At 48.4% G+C, this 20,506-nt stretch overlaps 9 protein-coding genes and 1 non-coding gene across 10 annotated transcripts; 5 read left to right on the top strand and 5 right to left on the bottom strand.

The window, feature by feature from the left end:
- Window positions 1-94: 94 nt before the first annotated feature.
- On the top strand, window positions 95-1,560 carry F9C07_10943 (putative amine oxidase; the record flags this gene model as incomplete). The annotated part of the gene is made up of 3 exons (XM_071507524.1): window positions 95-118; window positions 246-498; window positions 560-1,560. 3 exons carry the CDS (start codon window positions 95-97, stop codon window positions 1,558-1,560), a joined length of 1,278 nt encoding a protein of 425 aa, XP_071366014.1.
- Window positions 1,561-1,771: 211 nt separating this feature from the next.
- F9C07_t52 lies at window positions 1,772-1,843 on the top strand. Its single transcript has one exon. It is a non-coding gene; the product is annotated as a tRNA-Arg (tRNA).
- Window positions 1,844-2,889: 1,046 nt separating this feature from the next.
- Window positions 2,890-4,719, bottom strand: F9C07_1138918 (uncharacterized protein). Its single transcript, XM_041283889.2, has 10 exons — window positions 4,708-4,719; window positions 4,515-4,656; window positions 4,263-4,428; window positions 4,149-4,201; window positions 4,033-4,092; window positions 3,808-3,964; window positions 3,702-3,752; window positions 3,608-3,631; window positions 3,445-3,552; window positions 2,890-3,360 (listed from the first exon to the last, which is right to left on the bottom strand). Exons 2-10 carry the CDS (start codon window positions 4,539-4,541, stop codon window positions 2,945-2,947), a joined length of 1,062 nt encoding a protein of 353 aa, XP_041140216.1. The 5' UTR covers window positions 4,542-4,656; window positions 4,708-4,719; the 3' UTR covers window positions 2,890-2,944.
- Window positions 4,720-6,071: 1,352 nt separating this feature from the next.
- F9C07_2279993 (carboxylesterase) lies at window positions 6,072-8,175 on the bottom strand. The gene is made up of 5 exons (XM_041287935.2): window positions 7,723-8,175; window positions 7,627-7,659; window positions 7,346-7,568; window positions 7,237-7,295; window positions 6,072-7,154 (listed from the first exon to the last, which is right to left on the bottom strand). Exons 1-5 carry the CDS (start codon window positions 8,056-8,058, stop codon window positions 6,183-6,185), a joined length of 1,623 nt encoding a protein of 540 aa, XP_041140215.1. The 5' UTR covers window positions 8,059-8,175; the 3' UTR covers window positions 6,072-6,182.
- Window positions 8,176-9,389: 1,214 nt separating this feature from the next.
- F9C07_2141166 (saponin hydrolase precursor) lies at window positions 9,390-11,882 on the bottom strand. Its single transcript, XM_041283888.2, has one exon. The coding sequence runs from the start codon at window positions 11,682-11,684 to the stop codon at window positions 9,783-9,785; it is 1,902 nt and encodes a 633-aa protein (XP_041140214.1). The 5' UTR covers window positions 11,685-11,882; the 3' UTR covers window positions 9,390-9,782.
- Window positions 11,883-12,558: 676 nt separating this feature from the next.
- F9C07_2141167 (aldo/keto reductase) lies at window positions 12,559-13,989 on the bottom strand. The gene is made up of 2 exons (XM_041283887.2): window positions 13,683-13,989; window positions 12,559-13,627 (listed from the first exon to the last, which is right to left on the bottom strand). The coding sequence occupies exons 1-2, from the start codon at window positions 13,735-13,737 to the stop codon at window positions 12,681-12,683; spliced, it is 1,002 nt and encodes a 333-aa protein (XP_041140213.1). The 5' UTR covers window positions 13,738-13,989; the 3' UTR covers window positions 12,559-12,680.
- A 120-nt stretch (window positions 13,990-14,109) lies between these two features.
- Window positions 14,110-17,226, bottom strand: F9C07_2279996 (permease of the major facilitator superfamily). The gene is made up of 8 exons (XM_041283886.2): window positions 16,550-17,226; window positions 16,385-16,482; window positions 16,263-16,325; window positions 15,971-16,209; window positions 15,639-15,900; window positions 15,458-15,577; window positions 15,298-15,398; window positions 14,110-15,244 (listed from the first exon to the last, which is right to left on the bottom strand). The coding sequence occupies exons 1-8, from the start codon at window positions 17,040-17,042 to the stop codon at window positions 15,016-15,018; spliced, it is 1,605 nt and encodes a 534-aa protein (XP_041140211.1). The 5' UTR covers window positions 17,043-17,226; the 3' UTR covers window positions 14,110-15,015.
- F9C07_10947 (uncharacterized protein) lies at window positions 14,156-14,653 on the top strand (the record flags this gene model as incomplete). Its single annotated transcript, XM_041283896.1, has 1 exon — window positions 14,156-14,653. One exon carries the CDS (start codon window positions 14,156-14,158, stop codon window positions 14,651-14,653), a length of 498 nt encoding a protein of 165 aa, XP_041140212.1.
- A 121-nt stretch (window positions 17,227-17,347) lies between the features above and the next one.
- On the top strand, window positions 17,348-18,987 carry F9C07_2279997 (putative NAD binding Rossmann fold oxidoreductase). Its single transcript, XM_041283895.2, has one exon. It carries the CDS (start codon window positions 17,436-17,438, stop codon window positions 18,732-18,734), a length of 1,299 nt encoding a protein of 432 aa, XP_041140210.1. The 5' UTR covers window positions 17,348-17,435; the 3' UTR covers window positions 18,735-18,987.
- Window positions 18,988-19,978: 991 nt separating this feature from the next.
- Window positions 19,979-20,428, top strand: F9C07_2061017 (uncharacterized protein; the record flags this gene model as incomplete). The annotated part of the gene is made up of 1 exon (XM_071508651.1): window positions 19,979-20,428. A coding segment is annotated over one exon (450 nt), but the record flags the coding sequence as incomplete, so codon positions are not given.
- Window positions 20,429-20,506: the final 78 nt, after the last annotated feature.

Below are 20,506 nucleotides of genomic sequence, written 5' to 3' on the forward strand. Positions count from 1 at the left end.
ACGTGATAGAATTTGGTGCGAATTGGGTATGACTCCATACATACAGTCTATCAGAAGCTAGAAGATAGGCTTGCTAAGCTATAAGCGCAGTTACATGGAGTTGGGACAAGTAGGGCAGGTAAGCGCCCATAATCTATGTGTTTGGTCTTTACTAACTTCAGGAAGAAAACCCACTCGTAACACTAGTACGGGACAGCATTTCTCCTCGCTTTCAATATATAACTGACAGAATCCTATCTTGACAGGCCAATAAGCACGGACTCAAAAACACACCGGACAATTTCAGCTCCGTCCTGACATATGACGAGACCGGCTACAATGACTACCAAGATCTGTTAAACACTTTCAGCGACGTGAAAGATGTGGCCTACAGAGACGCGGGACAGATGTTATTAGACAATATTCAAGATAATAATGCGCGTACAGGATTTGCCATGGCGGGCTGGAATCCCCCACGGAACGATATGAAGGCACAAGCAGTGGAATGGTGGAATTGGGGTACGAAGCGCATGGGAGGACAAGACTTCGCAGCAAACCCTGACTAACCAATAATTGACAGACTGCGAATGCGCAGCCAGCCCCGACGCCAGCTCATTCATTTTCGGAGTAGCCGCCGAGAATCTCACGTTCAACCAGTTTGGTGAAAATAACCACATGGTCGTGGATCCTCGCGGATATAGTACCATCATCGAACGCGAGGCGTCGACCTTCCTCCATAAAGAGGTCCAAGACCGTCGGCTCTGGCTCAACACCCAAGTGACCGGTATTGAATACTCTAAAAAAGGTGTCAAAATCACCAACAGCGATGGCAGCTGTGTCAGCGCAGCATATGCCATTTGCACGTTTTCTCTAGGCGTACTGCAGAACGACGTCGTACAGTTCCACCCGGCTTTGCCCAAATGGAAACAAACTGCTATTCAGAAATTCAGCATGGGGACATACACCAAGATCTTTCTGCAGTTTGATGAGGCATTCTGGCCGACCGATACGCAATTTTTCTTATATGCGTCGCCTACCACACGCGGGTACTACCCGATATTCCAATCGCTTTCGAAAGACGGCTTCATGCCTGAGTCTAACATCCTGTTCGTTACTGTCGTAGAAGAGCAGGCATATCGAGTAGAGAGACAGTCCAACGAGCAAACCAAAGACGAAGTTCTCGCTGTCCTCCGCGAGATGTTTCCCGATAAACAAATACCCGAGCCCACCGCATTCATATATCCTCGATGGAACAACGAGCCATGGGCGTACGGCAGCTACTCCAACTGGCCCGTGGGAACCACGTTAGAAATGCACCAGAATCTACGCGCCAACGTAGACCGGCTGTGGTTCGCCGGAGAGGCAACCAGCGCACCTTATTTCGGATTTTTGCACGGTGCGTGGTTTGAGGGCCTCGAGGCGGGCGAGCAAATCGCTGCGATGTTGCAGGATAAATGCTCGAATACTCATGACGAAGCTATCTGCGGAGATCGCACCCATTATGATGTGTTGCATGGCACGACGCCAATAGATGCGTATACCATCATCAATGGGTGGTCGGTTAACAGTACAGATCTATAATCAGGGCTGGACCCATACCTACATGACGTGATAAAGCATGGTAAGGCTATAATTTGTTGTTCAATAACTGGTTTATTCAAATAAAGACAGGTTGTGTCCAGAATAATAAGATAAACATTGGTAATGTCATTAGGCTAGTCCAGGAACTTCACATACCATTTATAACGCTTAATATATTATTTATATTTGGAAGCTCTTCATCACAGCAACTGGGCGGCTGGCCTAATGGTAAGGCGCTAGATTTCGGCTCTAGAGATTGCAGGTTCGATCCCTGCGTCGCTCGGCTTTCCTTTTTTCTTCCACCATCTTTTTGTTTCTTTTGCTTTCACCACTTTTTCTTATATTTTTCTTGCAATCTGCTTCTTGCTCCTTCTTTTTTATCAATTTCTCTTTTTTCTATTTCTTCTTGTACCTTAACTTTCAGTAGATGGCTCAATATAAAGCACTCCTCCTCGTCGGTTCAGAACTCATCGATACCTTCTAACTCCGCGGTCGGATAATATATATCGCAACAGTATATTTTGGTTCATAGATTGCAATTACTACCCAACTTTCTTTTCTTAAACATCTCCTGTCTCTTCATCGTCTTGCTTTACAATTTGTTATTTCCACCTCGGTTCCCCTTCTTTATTTACAATTTTTTTTTTTAAATAATTAATTTCCATCCCTCATGCTTGTCTCTCCATTTAATTTAGGATTCAAAATCTAGGTTCATATTGGTACTGTGTAACTTACCGCCTTACATCCGGTTTACCCCTCTGGGACTAGACCCAAGAACTGCCGGCAACCACTAAGTTATCTGAGTGCAGAAGGCGGTAAGGAAGCGTCTTCGACGTATACATCTGAACTTGTCGACAATCTTGCAGCAAGATAAAGATGATAACAATCATTATTAATGGTTTGGATATGCTGTAGTGTCATTATACATACCGTAGCTGCGTCTGTCCGAGAGAAGCTAAGTTAGTGGTCGGCTTGGTGCCACCGTCCTTGCCATGCATCATCCTCGTTTGTAGCATCATTGTTATTCAATGTTTAAGCGATGGCTGTTAAGCTGGTACAATGACATTTGATAAATGGGAGGTTTCTACAGACATATCCTGACATACTAGACATTGATGCCCCGATACATGGCAGGACCTTTACAGACACTAAACCTGACAATCAGTATCTGTCGCTACCAGTCGACCAAAACCATATGGCTGCTGAGTCGCGCCTTGGACATTTTATCCCTGATAGTATCCATCCATTCATACATAATTACATTAACCTCATAGCACACATATACAGACATATACATAAACTCATATAAATTACTACCACCCATACAACCCCTACAACCCCCCTCCCACAGCAACACAGCAACACCCAAGAAAAAAAAGGCTCACTACCTCCCATTAACACTAGGACTAGAATACCTCCCATGAAAAACATGATACTCCGTCGTAACCGAAATCCCCGCATGATCATCCACCGGCGGACAAGCCGCATCCTTGACCAACTCATCCTCAGAATCATGTCTCGACAGCCCCGTCGGCGTACCATGGCCATCCGTAACGACGTTCGAGGCCACCGACGCCGTCACCTTATTCAGGGGTCCCTGTTTCGCTGGACCGTTGGAGTGGGAGAGCTCGTATGCTCGGCTGCTGTTGTTGTAGTAGGTCCCGCTGCGAGACTTCGAACCAAAAAAAAGGGTCCGGAGGACAGGGAGGGAGTTGGCGATTATGGCGATTGCGGTTTCGATCATTGAGACCGTGCAGGTTATCATTTGTTTGTTTTGCCAGGCGAAGATTGCGCGGATTACTGTTTTTTTTTTGAGTTGGTTAGTTCGGGGTTGAGTTCTTTGAGTTGGGGTTGGAAGGGGAGTTTGGGGAGGGAAGGACGTACTGCTTGTGATGACGACGAGGATACCCAAGAGGAAGATGGACATAACACCGAGCTTTTGTTTGAAAGGCATGCGGATTCGGAGGACTTGGGAGATTGGGAGACAGATGACTGGCGTGGTTGTTAGTTTGTTGTAGGGTTGCATGGTTGGTCATGGGTAACTCACTGATTACATCACTGAAGATGTTGACTGTTGTTGGTGGAATTGACGTTAGTGAGGGTTTCTTATGTGAAAGAGTGTGTAGGCTGCGACAACGTACACAAAATGGTGATCCAGTAATTGACCCGGGTCTGTTTATTGGAACATGCCCCTGTGTATTGTTAGCTTGCGCCCATCTACCGATGTTCATATTGGGAAAAGCGCACGGTCCGGGTTATCCATATCCCAAATGCGGTCGACAGGAAAGCACTTGAAGATGATGTTGAGGAAGATAGTGAGCCACGTAGCGGCAAGCAAGGCGAGGACAACATTGTAGATTCGTTGGTAGTGGGTTCGATCCGCCAGACGTTTGTAGAAGCAAACCTGCATGCACAACTAGTTAGTCAACAGCCCTTTTCTCCATTTGGTCAAGAATGCGAAAGGGTACGAACCATGCCAGCCTTGATCAACCACAGAGAAGTCACATAAAGAGTAGACCCTGGAATGATCATCTATAACCAACGGTCAGCGTGCGATGCGACAAATCCGTTATCCAAGCTGCACTAACCTTCATCATATTGACCATATCCGACTTTGACGCATTGGCCATGTCCGTCATGCCTAAACAGCAAAGAACTATCAGAACCCTTGCCATGCATCTCCCAGCGCAACCACAACTTACCCCAATTGAACATGAAATGCTGGATGATCAGATCACCGATCAAACACAGACAGGCCGCCGCGACGAGGTAGTCGTCGACGTAAAACTTGCTGAACCTCCGCCATCGCACAACTAATCGTGTAACGAAAAAAGCACAAGCGACAACCGTACAGATGTACCATCCGACCTATAATATACGCGACAAAGTGATCGTCAGTTCACCGGTTGCCCGTGCCGATCAATTGCGGAAGAGGGAAATAAAAAAGCACATACCACCTGTCCGACTCCCGGGTGAGCCATGGGGACGATCTGCAGTCGTTCCCACCGTTATGAACGAGCGAACGAGGGACCGACTGCCATTTAAACAGCTGGAACGAGTGAATACCGTTTGGGCGGCAAAAGGGAGCGAAGGGACCTTCAATTGTAAGGTTAGTGTGCGAAAGACAGAAATTTTAACAATGCCAACCTTGATAATATGGACCTGTTTTTGCGACCTCCATTACAGGTTGTGGAATCTTGCCTGCGGACAGGGAATCGATTCCTCTCTCCCACTGGTCCAGATAGCATGGGTCGATAGAGAAATCTAACGATGGCGAAGCTTATTCCTAGACAGTGCTGGAGCCTGCTAGGGAATCGCCGGCGCTATTGGGCAGGCATGGGGATGTATTTTCCACGAGCGAGTGGCATGCTTGGAAGGGCCTAATAGTCTGCTTAAACTTCCACGGTTCCGACATCTCGGGAGGCTGGATGGAGTGGAGATGTTTCCACTCAAAGTATGTCTGGTTTACCGGATGCGGACAGTGCCGGAAGCATAGGGCTTGGATCATGAAATCACTACCCTACTCCAAATCTCCAACCTGAGACGCGAGGTTACATAGCCTCCGAGATGTGCTGTGATTTCGGAACGCATTTAATTTCCCTTTTCTCGGCGCCATACAAACCAGCCAACGACACTGTTCTCTATGTCTGAGTCTTACAAATACACTTCTTGCCCTGCGCAGATCTGCATCATGAGAGTCAAATATTAGCTCATGGGATAAACCTAATAGGTCCCAACCGGGCTATGTATACACGATAGTGCGACATGGAGATATTTACGATATAGGAAGAGGCGACCGACACTAGAAACCAACAGAAAGGAGGCAATCTAGAGACAGGAGGAAACACGAAAACAGTTAGATCAAGCGAGTTCAACACACCAATGCAGGGACAACGATCGATCTGGATGGAGCGCTATTCTAGAAATTCCATATGCCGAGGCCCCAAGACAGAGACTAGGCAGTCAAGAATAAATGGGAAAACTTCGGCATAATGACTTCTGGTACGGAGTACAACTGTCCCGTTAACCTGCTAGGTTTTTCTTTTCTTACTCGGATCCTTTCCGAGTCTGCCGCCGAGTAATCCAATTTATAGTTTTAGTTAAGGTCTCTATGCTACATTGTAAAGGATTTCTTGAAGCTATTTCCAAATATATACACGGGAACAAGGTGGTTGAACTTTGTACAAAGTTAGGGTTAGCTAGGAGTGCTACCCTACCGACGACCAAAAAATGTTTTCAATAACGAATCGTCCGTGATTCTGGAGCGATTGGTCCTTTGCCCCACCATCTAACGTCCAATTGATCGCTAGCTCGAGGTGAAGATCCATTCCTAAAGTGGAACACGTGGCGCTGTACCTGAATCGATCCTTCTACACGAGATTCTTCATGCACGATTTTTCTTAGCGTGAATGTAGAAAAGGTCTGGTCCTCTGGTCTGCCTGAGGATCAGGCAATCCTTCGTATTGGTATCCACCTGCGTGGGAAATTTGATATGGAGTAAGACGCGCAAATACCGATAGTACTGATGTTTTAATTTATTATTGACAATTAATTAAACCTGTGAAATGGGTATATGTCTATTAATGCTTTATGCTAATGTCTAATTGCCGATGATAAGAAATTTAGGAGGACTCGGCCAGGGTGACCGGGTTCTGGACCACGGGGTACTTGGGGATGTTGGGATTGAACACGGACTGGCACCGGGCGTTGTAATCGCCGGTACTTCCGATTTCAATGGCCAGCTCGTTGCCAGGAACTCCGAGCTTCGCCAAGGGTCCGTTGGTGGGCTTGGCTTGGTCCCAGCCCGGTCCAGCGCTGGGGTTCTTGATCCAGGCAACAAACCAGTTATTCATGTAATCAGCCAACGCCTGCTCCGCCTCTGTAACGTCGGTCAGTTTCGAGAAACACTCATTGCCTCCGTGGAAGAATGGCACTTCGCTTCCGTGCGATGCGCCGATTCCTGGGATGCCAATGACGTTGTCGTAGTCACCGAACCAACGGTACACCCAGGTAGGCTGCTCGTTCGCACGGACGTCGATCAAGTAGTCAGTGGGACAGAAGAATCGAGCGTCTCCGTACGAGGCACCGCTCATGAGGGACACCGTTTCATAGTCCGAGGCGTTGTAGGCGGCCAGGAGCTCGTCATCAGGCACGTGAGCCATGTCGGCATCGAAGGTGTTAATCCATTGGGAGAAATTGGTGTTCTCACTGGAGTAAACCATACCGAAGAGCTTGCCCTCCTGGTCGGAGTTGCCGACGATCAAGGGAAGCGACTTGGGGTAGTTGCCAGCCGCGAAGCGCGACTTGTAGTCAGAGAAGCGGGTGATGTTGTCCACGATCGGAGAGAACCAGGTGTTGGAGGTCGAATTGAAGTAGGACGTCTGGATCGAGTACACATCCACTTCACGAAGACAATCCAGGGTAGGGTTGCTGGAGTCACAGCTGAGTGTAACACCGGCGGCTTCAATGTCCTGAGCCACTTGAGTCAAGGCGACGCCGGCAGGGGCGATGGCGGGCCCCGACTCGGCATTGGCGGACATTTCGATCGCACCCGCCAGGAATGTCTCGGGATGATTCCACAAGTAATGATCAACCTACATCGCGATCAAATTAGCCACCGGGACAATCTTCCGCGTCAAATGGCCATTGGAACCGAAGGATTTGTGAATTACTTACATGAACAGCGCCGGAGGAGTGACCACCTAAAACAATGCGGGTCTTATCGCCACCAAATCCTGCAATGATGTTAACGCATAACCAAGGGACAAGAATGCTTTCTACATACCTCTGATGTTGTCGTAAACCCACTGCAAGGCCATCTCGACATCGAGAATGCCAAAGTTCTGCGATTGGCCTTCGAGCTCGGGAGCGTAGGGAGAAGCATAAATGCTCTCACGGTAGTTAACGTTCACGTAGATCACATCCTTGCGAGCGAAGTTGTATCCTTGCCACTGAGCATTGCTGTTGCCACCAGTAACCATTGCACCGCCATAGATGTAGACAAAGACCTGTGCATTTGTTAGCCAATCCTCTATAGAAGTCCCGGTGAAAATATGAGGAACTCACGGGAAGGTTAGAGCCATTCTGAGGGGTCCAGATCTGTAGAAAACGATTTGGTCAGTATTCAATAGTAGCAAACAATATAAATGCAGGATAAAATACATTCAGGTTCAAGCAGTCCTCGCCCTGAGCAACGATGGCGCTGCCGGACATAGCCTGCGCACAGGAAGGGCCATAGGAGGTCGCATCGAATTCAGCCGTGGCGGACTTGCCCAAGCTCTGAGGAGCCTTCCACCGATTCTCACCAGCAGTCGACTGCGCAAAAGGGATTCCCAGGAAAACATTGGTGCCGTTCTCCACAAATCCCTTGACAAGACCTTGCTCGGTCAAGACCGAGGGCGTGCCTTGGAAAGTGGCACCAGCGCGGCCCTCCAAAAGAGCGACAGCAGTGACAGCAAGGCAGGCTGCCCGCTCAAGAAGATCCCAGATGACGCCCATGGTGAAATCCCTTCAAGAAAGGAGTATATGGTGAACCGAAGAGGAGAAATAAAGGGATGAAGAAATCCGCGGCTATTTAAACTAGACTCTTAATTTTATTTTATGCTTTCGGGACCCGTCCGGAAGAAGAAATCCACGTTTGGCCTCCTTAACCCTAGTTCGATTTCGAATCCTACCGTTCTTTTACTCCGATTCTCCATTCTGCTTTACCCAAGGGAGTCCCACAGAAACATTTTGACATCGGCTAATCGATTGTCTCAGCCACGTGGTAGCGATAAACTGGGCCTTGATCTAATGAATTATAGTGCTTGGCCATCGGGTCCCACCCTCGGAGAAGAAAAGCCGTTCGCTAGCCACTGGTTGGTTTTTTCGGCAGTGCCATCATTAGCAAATATTTTCTACAGGCGCGCTTCTCATTCTTTTTTGTGGTTTCTAGCGCCAACTCCCTCGTGGCGATATGGATCTGTTGGTGTGGATCTCGCGCTTTCTCTCGACGCCTCTCTCGACGCCTCTTCGTGTTTATCGATTTTTTTGCCCCTCCACTAACTATCATTCCGGCTGTTATGAGGAGCCAACACGTAATAAAAACACGGTAGAGAAACGTGTGTGTTCTTTCGGATACTCCAACACAACCTTAAGTCCCTTCATGCCCTTCATATTTGATGTAAGCCTCACCTGTTTTGCCCTCTTCTTTTGAATCAATTCTATGCATAGATGCCCTTATCTTCATACAGACAATCGTACATAATCTCGCACCCAACATAGAACAAGTAACCCACGCAACCAAAAGTCATCAAGAATGTAAAAGCACAGCATAAAAGAACATACCAAGCCAACTCAATCAGGAACCTTCTGCATGACATTTTCCTCCGAGTAGATCCGCACGTGGGAATCGGAAGCAAAAGTGGAGCTTGAAGACTTGAACTATGGAGCCTGGAATAAGGAGGATCTATTGAAAGCGTTGGTAGTGCACATCCAAGGATTCATTTCGCACTAGACGGATTCGAGTGTTGTCGGGTTGCCTATTTGGAATATTGTGTAGAACTTTCTCTCCATTATAAGTGGGACGTGGATTTTTCAAGGCGTTATGGGGTATACGTAGTGGCACCGTGCGAGCGCGCCATACGGGACGTCGGTCTTACCTATTGTAGGAATATTGACGAGGCGGGCATAGTTCTAGAAGCATGTTTGTGTGTAGGGATTAAGATGCGAGAGTATTCTTGGTTGGAGTACTTGTTTGCGTGGGCTACTGGTGAAATCTTAGGGGAATCACCTCTTTTGTGAGAAGTATGGGGAAGTTATATGGAAATGTACTCTGTAGCGGCCTGCTATGCATATGACTCGTAAAATTATAGATTTATTGTTCCGTTTCTGATATGCCAATGGCTCCAAAGGTTCTTGCAGAAAGTGAACCATGGAAGCAAGCAACTGGAAAAGCTTTGTGGGGAAATTGAGTAATTGACATGGATACATTTTTGTACCTCGATTTTCTTATAGTAGTAGTAGTAGGGATGGTGGGAGATCATAAGTGCATCGTGGTAAATAACTGGTAATTGACCATCCTGTGTTTCCCATGTCCTTCATACAGAATATGTACAGGCAAAGCTGCCTCAACTAGTTATATACAAGCGCTGGTATCACAGCAAGTCCCCTTGAGTCGAGGCAGGACGATTTCCCATAGTCATCAGACGCAATCACTGTGATTGATAGAACATGACCAGTGATCAAGTCCCATTTGCCGGCTGCTTCCAGACCTTTCCATCGATAGTGGTTGTCAAGGTTCCGTTTGCCATGAAGATGTTAGTCATAGCATCAATCTCCAGATGGAACCCACCGGGACTGGTCTTCTTGCTTCCGGTCACTTGTCCGGTAGACGTAAGGTCGGAAAACCAGTCGACCTTGTTTATTGTCATGGATGCGACAGTATTGGTGAATCTTTCAGACCCTGCGATAACATGCAACCCATCATCGGAATAGTTGCGATAGGTGACTGCGATAGTTTTGATCGCTGCTGGAATGGTCTTGTCATGAATGATTGACACAGAAGCTGAGCCTGACACCTCTCCCTTCAAGGTGTAATTTCCTTCAGCTGGAAAGGGACGGTCTGGTAGAGCACTCTCGGGCACGTATGGAACACCCCAGGGAACTTCATCAGAGACAGGAGCAACGGGTTCAAGATCGAGCGGCTCGCGGCTGGTCAGGTGAGCAAGCATCAGGCGGGTGACACGACCACCTGGTTCAGTGGAGTTAGGGCAAGGCAGCGGGTTCTGTCCGCCACAAGAAGGAGAAACAACCAGGTTCTCGAAGTATGCTATGCGCGTGCCGTCGTGGGACCACTTTGGATCTGCCCCGGCGTTCCAGTTAGGGTCGTTGATGCTTCCCGGGCTGCCGTCACCGTCCCCGTTGATTTGCTGGCCATAGTAGTCTCCACGGTCCCCATCGTGGTCCAGGAGCCAAGGTCGGAAAAATCGCCGAGGGCCGTTGTTGCGAGTAGAGGATGCGACCGTAGTAGCTATCAGGTCGATGATCGGTGGAATACCGCGCATGCCGGCCATGAACATCTGTCGACCGGTCCCTCGGGTATCGAGGATAACTTGCCACTTGTCGTCGGGAGAGACATCCATCGGATCGACATACTCGGGGTGATCTGTAATCCGACGGACCTTTCCGGTTGTCAGGTCGGCAGCGAATACGTCGATGTTGCATGACTCGACAGGGTTGCCGATATATGTGACTTCTTTGCCACGTCCGGTAAATCCTCGAAGCTCACCGACGGCAATAGCCGATCGGTTAAACAATAACTCGTTGCCTTTTGCGCTGATAGGCTGTGGGCTGTCCGGGTTATAGAGTCTGGTAACGTTAACCAGATCATATCGGGCTGAGCGAGGTTCGCCAGTCTTCGGGGCTGGGTTAAACTGCAGTCGACTAAAGTAGCCAAACTGTCCTAGTTGACCATTAGAGAACGTGAAGGAGTTGAACCCTAAGTGCACATTGTCCGGATGTAGGCGCAATTCTCGTATATTCCCTCCGGAACCTGAGCCATCTGCCTTGACATTCCAGCGGATTGGGTAGATATGCACTTTATCCGGTGTACAGTCTGAACTTGAAAGCAGCGCCGAGCCACAATCAACGATGTTGGTCCCAATTAAGGCCCTCTTGCCATCCAAAAACGCCTGAGGATATGGCGAAAGTTCTGTGCTGCCGACCTTGTTTTCTTCCGGCACGCCGCAGGTAATACACTTCCATGGGTCACCACTAGGAAAGTTGGTCCCATCAGCCTTTATCAGAGTCAAATGGGTACCATTATAAATGCTAGCCGGATCTGGAGCTGCTGGAGCCCCTGAGAAGTTTAAGCTGACAAGGACATGATTGTTGTCAGGAAGGAAATTTCCACTCTGAATCTGGGAGGATTTGAGTAGACAACCGGTCCTGTGAGGGCTAACTTCGGGAGTACAAGAGCCCTCCTTACTGTCGGCGACAGGAGGCAAGGGAAGCTCGGTGACGACAATAGGCTCTGGTACAGGTGGTTTTAGGATCTGTTGACTGGTGTCTCTGTTGACATGGTGTACCCCAGCAACAGTAGAAACGACGCCCAGAAAAGCAGTGGTACTTGCGACAACATGCATTTTGGACGATGCGATGGATGTTGAACACCAAAGTGGAGGAAGAGCTGACCTCCATTTTTATAATCTGCGATGTGGAAACGATCGGTTACCACTTCTTCCGCTCAACAGGGGTCTGATCCACAGTGGAAACCTCTTCTCTAGGATCTAAGTATAAAGATAGCAGATGAGTTCGGCTACCCCGGGTTCTGAGTGGTCGATCATTGCTGTATGTGGCAAAGGAGGTCTATCGTATCCGTATTATTTTCCTATCATGGCGGGCGTCCGTATTCTATACTGAAAAAGGCAGCGTTTACGCAGGCGAAATATCTGGCAAACAAGAAACACTCTTATGATCTGCAGGATTGTCGTCGGTTCATTTCTGACATACGCAGCAGTGCTCTCTTGTAGGAGCAGTGCTAGATTAATTTCAATATGGCTCAGCACTTTTAAGGCATGTAGGCCGACGTGCAGACGCCAACTCCATATAGCTTCCGCATCTGGCGATAGATTGAAACGCTTCCAATATAATGTCTTACCGTATATCTTCACATGCTTTGGATTTCTCCGGAATGATGTTAACTCTACGGCAGTTGATCCCTCGTTCACCTAACCAAGAAGAAGTCTTACAGCCAAAGTGCCTGGTGCCAACCGAGGTTGCATTGTGTTTATCTCCTGTGTCATGCAATGGCAGGGCCTGGGAAATAGTGGCAAGGATTTATTTCGGTTGTAGCCCGCTAGGCATAGAATGCCAGCTTGCCTGACCCAAGGCACAATGGATGAGGTAATGAGTAATGATCTGTTGAGATGACTGTTCATCCCGGATAGTTCTGAGACATCGCTGACATGGGTTCTCGTCATTTAATTTTATAATTGAAGGGTACGGGAATTGGGAGGGTTTCTTTGTGGTAAATTGTATTTTTATTACTAATAATATAAAAGTATAGCCTATATGCACTCCATATAGATAAACTTCCTCATATGACTTTTGGGTCCCCAGAGGAACAGGATTAACTCATTCTAATGCCAGTATTTTCGGATCGGCTCCTGTATGAGCTGCCATGCCTGCGCCATCGCTTGCACTACATCCTCAGGAAGAGGTCCTTTCTCTGAATCAGCCAAATTACCTTCTAATTGCTTGACACTGCTCGCTCCGATGATCAAGGCATCGCCGTGCTTTTTATCCAAGACAGAGTGGTGTACCAGCCAACGGTAAGCGCACTCAGCAACGGTGAGACCATGTTTTTGAGCAGCTGCTTGAATAATCTCTAGTGCCGCGAATGTCGTCTTGTTCCAGTAGCGGTCATTCATCGTAGAGCTTTGCTTATTGTTGGGATCGTACCGTGCACCGGCGTCAAAGGAGGTCGTCTCAAGATTGTAACGACCGGTAAGTAGGCCACCTGCCAAGGGTTGAAAGCCATATAGAGCAATATTGTAATGACGAAGGCAGGGAAGCAACTCAGCCTCAATCGCTCGGTGAAGGGGGTTGTAGATGCCTTGGTAGACTGAGGGACGAATCCAACCATGACGGCCGCAAATTTCACACATCTGGGCGACTTCCCAGGACATGAAATTACTGATTCCAAGACGTTTGAATTTTCCTTCACGATGTAATTTGTCCACCTCTTGCATTGAGACTTCGAGCGGTGTGTTGCGGTCCGGCGCGTGAAGGTACCAGAGGTCCACACTGTCCGTCTTTAGCGCTTCAAGACTTCGGTTGAGTGCTCGTCGCAGATCTTCAGCTCCGAGCGTGTAAGCATCGGGAATTGCCCCGTAGTTTGCTGTTGGATATACTTTCGTGTGTATGCGTAAGTTCCTCTCCTGCCAACGACTTTCCCCGAGGAGAGATTCAGAGGTGCCGTTGCCGTAGGCGCGGGAAGTGTCGATGTCGCTGTGTCCATGTCGTTGGAAGACATCTAGAACGTCTTTAACTTCTTCAGGCGTGGTTTGTCGGCAGCCATCTAGCCCTAATACACCGTTAATATTCAGTCATTCGGTTGATGCACGGGCGTGATAACGTACCTGCTTGGCCGACGGTCATGGCCCCAAAGATGATATTAACATTGGTGGATGCCATTGCACTGTTGTTAATAACAATGAGGTCTTCGTACACGAGTATAGATTAATCGAATATCTCTAACAACAATAGTGAGTACAAATGGGCAATCCCCTTATATACCCCCGATGGTTCTCCCGCATAACTCCGGGCAAATCTTTAATTCCGTTAATTAAACCAGTATGCAGACCTTCTCTGGATATGACCGAGATAGATATACAACCATGCTCCACCAGGGAGACATACTTCCGAAGCCCTGTATATATGAAAAATTGAGGTTGTGGGTCGATAGCAATTAAAATGGTCAGCAATTTGCAGCTGTCGGACTTTACACCGGAGTTAAAATTCGCCTCTTCGCAGTTAAGAAGTCAACCAAAACCCGTGCTACTACCATAGAACCAAGTATCATCGTTCATAACTATTTCCATATTATAAAAATATGTCTGACTCTACAGCACCATCCCTACCGCCTCCCCGCCGAGTCGTGACTGGCCACAACCCTAACGGCCAGGCAACAGTAGCCTTCGACTCCCACCTTACCCCCCAGCCTGTGGGAGGTAACAACTTGACGATACTGTGGTCAACGAGCGAGCATCCCGCAAACGTCAATGGCTCCGAAGATGCAGCACTATCACCGCGGAGTTGGCCTCCCACAGGCACTGGGGTCTCCGCTTATGATATCCCCCCAAAAGCAGAGGGAGTGTTCCATCGCTCTATCACGCTCGACTACGTGATAGTGGGCAAAGGAAGCGTTGTTTTGAGCCTGGACGATGGCTCGCAAGTAACGTTGAACGAGGGCGATATGGTCGTTCAGCGAGCTACGATGCATAGCTGGAGCAACACAACCGACCAGTGGGCACGCATCTACGGAATGATGATCCCGGCGCAGGCGCCTGTTGTGAATGGGAAGGAACTCAAGGAGGATTGGCCTTTTTGAGATTCTTGCCAGTTTTTCTTAGAGGTGTTTGGTACATCGCCTGAGAAATAAGTACGGCAATGAGTTTCTCCTGTGTCACTGGGACAACTCGATTGATTTCAGACACTGAGTGAAAAGCTTGTATCTCTCAATTTAGTACCTTTCGCTACATTTGTTTTGGAGTGCATCCAATCTGTGTTTTACGGGCCAGCTGGGTTATTTTCGATGAGCTTTGCAGTACTATCATTCGCTTGGCGTCATCTGTCAAAGGCTTTTATACTCGGTTTCTGTGTTATCACCTTTTGCTGTTGGTAGATTGTACCATAAAACATGGATTATTAGCAATAACACTAGCCCAATGCACAAGACACTACTTCAACTGACTAGTACACATATATGAAATCCTCATTCTTGAGATCCGTTGTGTCTGAAAACCCCTTATCCTCAGCTTGGTTCTGCTGAGGAACAGCATTGACATCCTCGAGTTCAACCGCCTTACCCACCTTCTCCTTCCTCAGCATAGATTCGTCCACCACCTGGGCTGATTTGCCGAGATCCAGTCTCCGCTGAGCATGCTTCCGATTCAGGTAGATGAGGTACAGATTCGTCAGACTAGAAGAGTAAGCTTCTGCGTCCTGCATGTAATCGCTAAACCAAAGACTTACATAGCAAACACGCCGACAATGATGAATAAGATCAGGTTCGAGATCAATCCCGGACGGTACAATGGCGCTTGTGATGTTGAGTATAGTTGGGGACCGATTACCTGGGCATGATCAGTATGAAGATTCTCGATGAAAGAGAAGGCAATGAAGGGGAGCGTACATTCCCGGCGCACATTCCAATCAATACAACCGCGGAGGTACATTTTCGCTTTGTATCTCCGGCGGTATTTTGTGCTTCCCATGCATATACTAGGGGAGTGATACCTGCCAGGAAGGATACCTATTCTAATATTAGCCATGTCGAGAGACATTGACCGGGATGAAGAAAGAAGTCTATTTACCAAATAGTACCCGAAAAGAAGAACCCCCTTCTGCTCCCGGGGTACAACAATCATCAACAATGTCCCGATAGCAGACACAATTGCGAACCCAACAATGACGAGTCCCTTGCGCTGGAACCGGGTAGCCAGCCAGCCTCCGCCTACGATGGCGATGACCTGGATTACGCCAAAGGGGATGTTGAAGAGAATGGTCTCGAATGAACCGTATCCGAAGGATTTGATGATAAGGTTGCCGAATGTGCTGATACCACCACTTGGGATTCTGGATGGTGTTAGTTTTGACATTACTTTGTTAATGACTAGGCATGGACTCAATAAGGATTATCACGTACGAGATGGCCACGATCAGGAAAAACCAACACCAGGTTTTCATATCATAGAGCGTCTCCCAGACGTGGTCCCAGCGCCATTCGCGGGAGACAACGCCCATCTGGTTTGCGCGGAGGCGCTCTACAGCGATGATCTTTTCACGGTGGTTGAGACACCTGGCTTCCATGGGTGAGTCTGGCATGAAGATGAGGACGACGAGAGAAAAGGCGACAGTAAGTAGACCGCAGAACATGAAGATAATCTGGCATGGTTTAGCCGATATAATTCATGCTAGGTAGACGGTATCGGGCTTACCTGATAGGAATAGAGCGTGTTGCTGTGGATATGACCCAATCCGTATGTGAAAAGACTTCCGACCTGTCAAATTCTTTGTGAGTGATAGTTCACTGATCTGTGAAATGGGGACAGAAACGTACGACGAACGTCACGCCGTTCATTCCATTCCAATAGGCCGTCCGTAGAGTCTGTTCGCCTCGTCTCCACCACATCTGCGTTACGGCCACACATGAAGGCGCTGTTGTGTCTTGTTAGAACCTGATCCCAGACAACAAGTTACCACTCCATGCTCGGTAGCAACATACCTATCATCGCTTCGAACGCCCCCAAGGTAAACCTCAGCCCAAGCAGACTAGGAAAGTCCGTACACGCGGCCATGATAGCCAAAGAGCTCCCCCACAAGAATATCGCCGTTCCGATCAGTTTTCCTGTGGGAAGCTTGACAAGCAGCAGCGCTGCCACAGGTTGCATGACCAGCTGGGCCAAATAAAGAATCGATCCGAGCCATGAGTACTGCTGTCCATGGAGATTCGTGTCCTCAACTAGCCCAAAAATGGAGACATAGGAGAGCGTGGATTTGTCGAGTTGTTGGAAGAAGTACGCGCCCAGAAGCAGGGGTAGCAGACGGCGATCAATTCGTTTAAGAACACCCTTCTCTTCTTCTGGCGTGAAGGTCCGTTCACCCTCGTCGACCTCAGCAAGGAACCGCGCTGCCTTTTCCTTGCCCTGGTTACGAGGCCCTTGGGGGTCTTCGACCGTGGTGATATCGTCATGTGGTGTTTCTGCTGGACCTGCCATGATGACTAGTAAATGTACCTGTGGGGAATGACATTATCCTGGGGAAGAGTGCATTTATTCTGGCTTCGGATTATAATATCCCGATACGAAGGAGGTAGTTATTGATGGCAATCAACGCAATGACAGCAATGACCGGCCTGCTTTCTGATCAAAAGACCAGTGGAACTCTACCCCAGACCCCAGACCCCAGATTTCCCCGCATCATGTGCTGATTTCCGATTCATGGAAAAATTATGTATTTAGCCTGATCGAAGCCTGTGCGGGGAGTGTAGATCGATCACCTCGGGGCATTGCAACCCGAGGACTTAAAAACAGCTATACCCTCCTTGATTCCAGATTCCAGTTCATTGACACATTTTCTTCGTCCAGGTTGTAACCGATACAGTCAACACCATGACCAAGGCAGAGCCCAAGATGAAAAAATATGCCTTAATCGGAACCGGCGGCCGCGCCATGTTCTTCTATACAGCCATCGTGCGCGACTTCGGCAGCACCGCCCAGCTGGTCGCTTTCTGCGACACGAACAACACTCGCCTGGCCTACGCAAACAGTCGCATCGAGGCACTAGGCCACAGTGCCGTTCCTACATATCTAGCCCAGGACTTTGACCGCATGATCGACGAGACTCGCCCGGACGAAATCATCGTGACCACCATCGACCGCACGCACCACAAGTACATCATCCGCGCCTTAGAACGTGGCTGCAATGTCGTCACCGAGAAACCAATGACGATTGATGCGCCGCGGTGTCGACAGATCATCGATGCCGTTGACCGCACCCAGGGACAGGTGCGAGTTACCTTTAACTATCGGTATGCACCGCATAATACCAAGATCGCGGAGCTGTTGAACTCGGGGGCGATCGGAGATGTGAACTCCGTGTACTTTGAGTGGATGTTGAATACCTCGCATGGTGCGGACTATTTCCGTCGTTGGCATCGGGATAAGCGGAACAGTGGAGGGTTGTTGGTGCATAAGTCTACGCATCACTTTGATCTGGTTAACTTCTGGTTGCGGACGAAGCCAGAGACGGTGGTTGCCATGGGTGATTTGCGATTTTATGGGAAGGAGAATGCTGAGCGTCGGGGTGAAACAAAATTTTACTCTCGTGCCCGTGGTAGTGATGTGGCGAAGGAGGATCCTTTTGCTCTGGACTTGGAGAGCAATGAGCAGCTTAAGGCCCTGTACGCGGATGCTGAATGGGAGGATGGGTACTATCGGGATCAGAGTGTGTTTGGAGATGGCATCAATATTGAGGATACCATGGGGGTGATGGTGCGGTATCAGACCGGAGCGGTGTTGACATACAGTCTCACTGCGTATGCGCCCTGGGAAGGGTTCCGGGTGAACTTCAATGGGAGCAAGGGTAGACTGGAGGTTGAGGTGGTGGAGCAGTCGTATGTGAACTCTGGAGGAGAGCAAGCCTTGGAGGGCGCGCTGGAGAGTCGGACCATTCTCCTGCGGCCCTTGTTGGGCAAGCCTGTGGAAATCGAGGTTCCAACGGGCGAAGGGGGTCATGGCGGTGGTGACCCCCAATTGCTACAAGATCTCTTTGGCACCCGATCCTCAGATCCGCTGAACAGAGCTGCGTCACATCTTGATGGGGCATGGTCAATTGCGACGGGCATTGCGGCGAATGAGTCCATGCGCACCGGGCAGGTGGTACGTGTAAATGAGGTGCTGCAGTTGTAAAATGAGTTACTACAGCTGTGTATCGATTTGTAACACCTTGATAGACGAAGTGTCAGCTCATGAAATTGTTTCTCAGCTATCATGACATTCAAAGCATGAACAAGTCTACAATGGCAATGTGCCATCTCAAATAGAATCTATCAATCAGTCAGACAACGTAAGTGTTTGGAATAAAAAACCAAGGAGATCAACCAAAGTGCTAGAACACACCTTTTGGACGATGATGTGTGGCTATTTTGAGCCGACGATATTGTATCTCTAATACGGAATTGTATCGCAGCACAGTCATATGTAAAGTGGACTATACTTAGGTGCGCTAGTAATACGAACTTGATTTGCTCTGCTAGGTAGGCTTTCTGTCAACCAAAAAACGGGTCTAGACGGCCGCCTGCCCTACGCAGCTGACATATACCCAGCATTTAAGCCACATAGTCAATTAGTTAGAAGGAAGCAAACCTTACGGAGTATTAGTTCTCCTAGTTTAGTTTTAGGTCTAGATTAGAGTGGTATAGGCTCCCCGCTGGACCTAACCTGAACAGTTGGAGTAGGTTTGTAGGTACCTGATGCTCGCTATAGCTCTTGCAGGGCCCTAATTGGCCTAAGAAAGACAGACTCCAGTCCGGGCTTACTGGACTAGCAGAAGATGGTAAACTCATTTATGAGGTACTCGTTTGATGCAGTGCTCTTGGCTGGTCGCCAGATTATGCCCTTGACCAGAAACCAGAAACCAAAAATCGAAAATCAAAATTTCAAAATAATATCGGAAGAAATTGAATCCACAAGAATAAAATGAATAGCAACCATACTTTATATAATTATCGTCTACCACCATCCTTTCCCTATGACCGAATACTGAGGCATCGGTGTTTTACAGAACGAGATGCAAACCCGAAACAAGAGTCTCGGTATGTGGCACCGCATGTGGCTCTTTTTCTTGCTGGGCACTACCAACTCTAGGAAAATTGTTGGAAATGTCGACCACCAGTGGCTGGGGAATGGAACTAGGGATAATCCATATATCGTATCCTGGCCCGCACATGATGCCTTGAATGGCCGCAACTATGGTACGTTGAGAAAGGTCAGCATCATAGCCCTTTCAGGACTGTCAACTCTCTCAGTCGCCTTTGCATCAAGTACTTATTCAATATAGGGATGTTCCTCTGCTTTATGAGGCATCACACCCGTACTACGTCCAGTCTATTGCTAGTCAGAACCACACGGTCTCCACTGACCTGGTATTCTATCTGCTCCCAATAATCAATGCATCATCAACCCTCGGACGTCTGGTTCCGGGCTACCTTTCTCAAATCGTGGGATCTTTCAACGACTTAGTGCCATTCTCTGTCATATCTGGTGGTCTGATACTTTGCCTACTCGCAGTGCACTCCCAGGGGGCCTTGTTGGTATTTTGTGTTCTGTACGGGTGCTTCTCGGGATCCTTTGTTTCGTTAACAGGCCCGGTCTTGGTTTGCCTTTCCCCACATGTTGGTGTGATAGGTACTCGCATGGGAATGTGCTTTACTATCTTGAGCATTGCATTGCTGGTTGGGACTCCTATTTCTGGTGCAATTCTGGATGCTTCTGGTGCCAATCCGACCTGGATCTTTAGCGGGTGTTTGACACTGGCCGGAGGGATTATACTTGCCATTGCACGAATGGCCAAGACGTCTGGGAGAGCTTTTGTCAAGGCTTGAAATGTGCTCCTTATTTTATTCCTATCTTTAAATTCGACACAGCAAGAATAGGGACCGACATCCGTTTTTAACAGGCTA

This window comes from Aspergillus flavus, chromosome 1 (assembly GCF_009017415.1).
Source record: "Aspergillus flavus chromosome 1, complete sequence".
In the NCBI taxonomy this organism is placed as follows: domain Eukaryota; kingdom Fungi; phylum Ascomycota; class Eurotiomycetes; order Eurotiales; family Aspergillaceae; genus Aspergillus; species Aspergillus flavus.

What these genes read in the sequence shown, in the direction of transcription:
- F9C07_1138918 (XM_041283889.2), bottom strand. Translation starts at nt 4,541, where the DNA reads ATGGCTCACCCGGGAGTCGGACAGGTG. An exon ending in GCATTTCATGTTCAATTGGG is followed by an intron (nt 4,202 to 4,262) that starts GTAAGTTGTGGT and finishes TTTGCTGTTTAG; the next exon opens with GCATGACGGACATGGCCAAT. An exon ending in CCTCGTCGTCATCACAAGCA is followed by an intron (nt 3,361 to 3,444) that starts GTACGTCCTTCC and finishes AAAAAAAAACAG; the next exon opens with TAATCCGCGCAATCTTCGCC.
- F9C07_2279993 (XM_041287935.2), bottom strand. Translation starts at nt 8,058, where the DNA reads ATGGGCGTCATCTGGGATCTTCTTGAGCGGGCAGCCTGCCTTGCTGTC. An exon ending in AGGACTGCTTGAACCTGAAT is followed by an intron (nt 7,660 to 7,722) that starts GTATTTTATCCT and finishes CGTTTTCTACAG; the next exon opens with ATCTGGACCCCTCAGAATGG. An exon ending in GGTTTACGACAACATCAGAG is followed by an intron (nt 7,296 to 7,345) that starts GTATGTAGAAAG and finishes ACATCATTGCAG; the next exon opens with GATTTGGTGGCGATAAGACC.
- F9C07_2141166 (XM_041283888.2), bottom strand. Translation starts at nt 11,684, where the DNA reads ATGCATGTTGTCGCAAGTACCACTGCTTTTCTGGGCGTCGTTTCTACT.
- F9C07_2141167 (XM_041283887.2), bottom strand. Translation starts at nt 13,737, where the DNA reads ATGGCATCCACCAATGTTAATATCATCTTTGGGGCCATGACCGTCGGC. An exon ending in CATGACCGTCGGCCAAGCAG is followed by an intron (nt 13,628 to 13,682) that starts GTACGTTATCAC and finishes ACGGTGTATTAG; the next exon opens with GGCTAGATGGCTGCCGACAA.
- F9C07_2279996 (XM_041283886.2), bottom strand. Translation starts at nt 17,042, where the DNA reads ATGGCAGGTCCAGCAGAAACACCACATGACGATATCACCACGGTCGAA. An exon ending in GGCGTTCGAAGCGATGATAG is followed by an intron (nt 16,483 to 16,549) that starts GTATGTTGCTAC and finishes AAGACACAACAG; the next exon opens with CGCCTTCATGTGTGGCCGTA. An exon ending in TTCTTTTCGGGTACTATTTG is followed by an intron (nt 15,578 to 15,638) that starts GTAAATAGACTT and finishes ATATTAGAATAG; the next exon opens with GTATCCTTCCTGGCAGGTAT.
- F9C07_2279997 (XM_041283895.2), top strand. Translation starts at nt 17,436, where the DNA reads ATGACCAAGGCAGAGCCCAAGATGAAAAAATATGCCTTAATCGGAACC.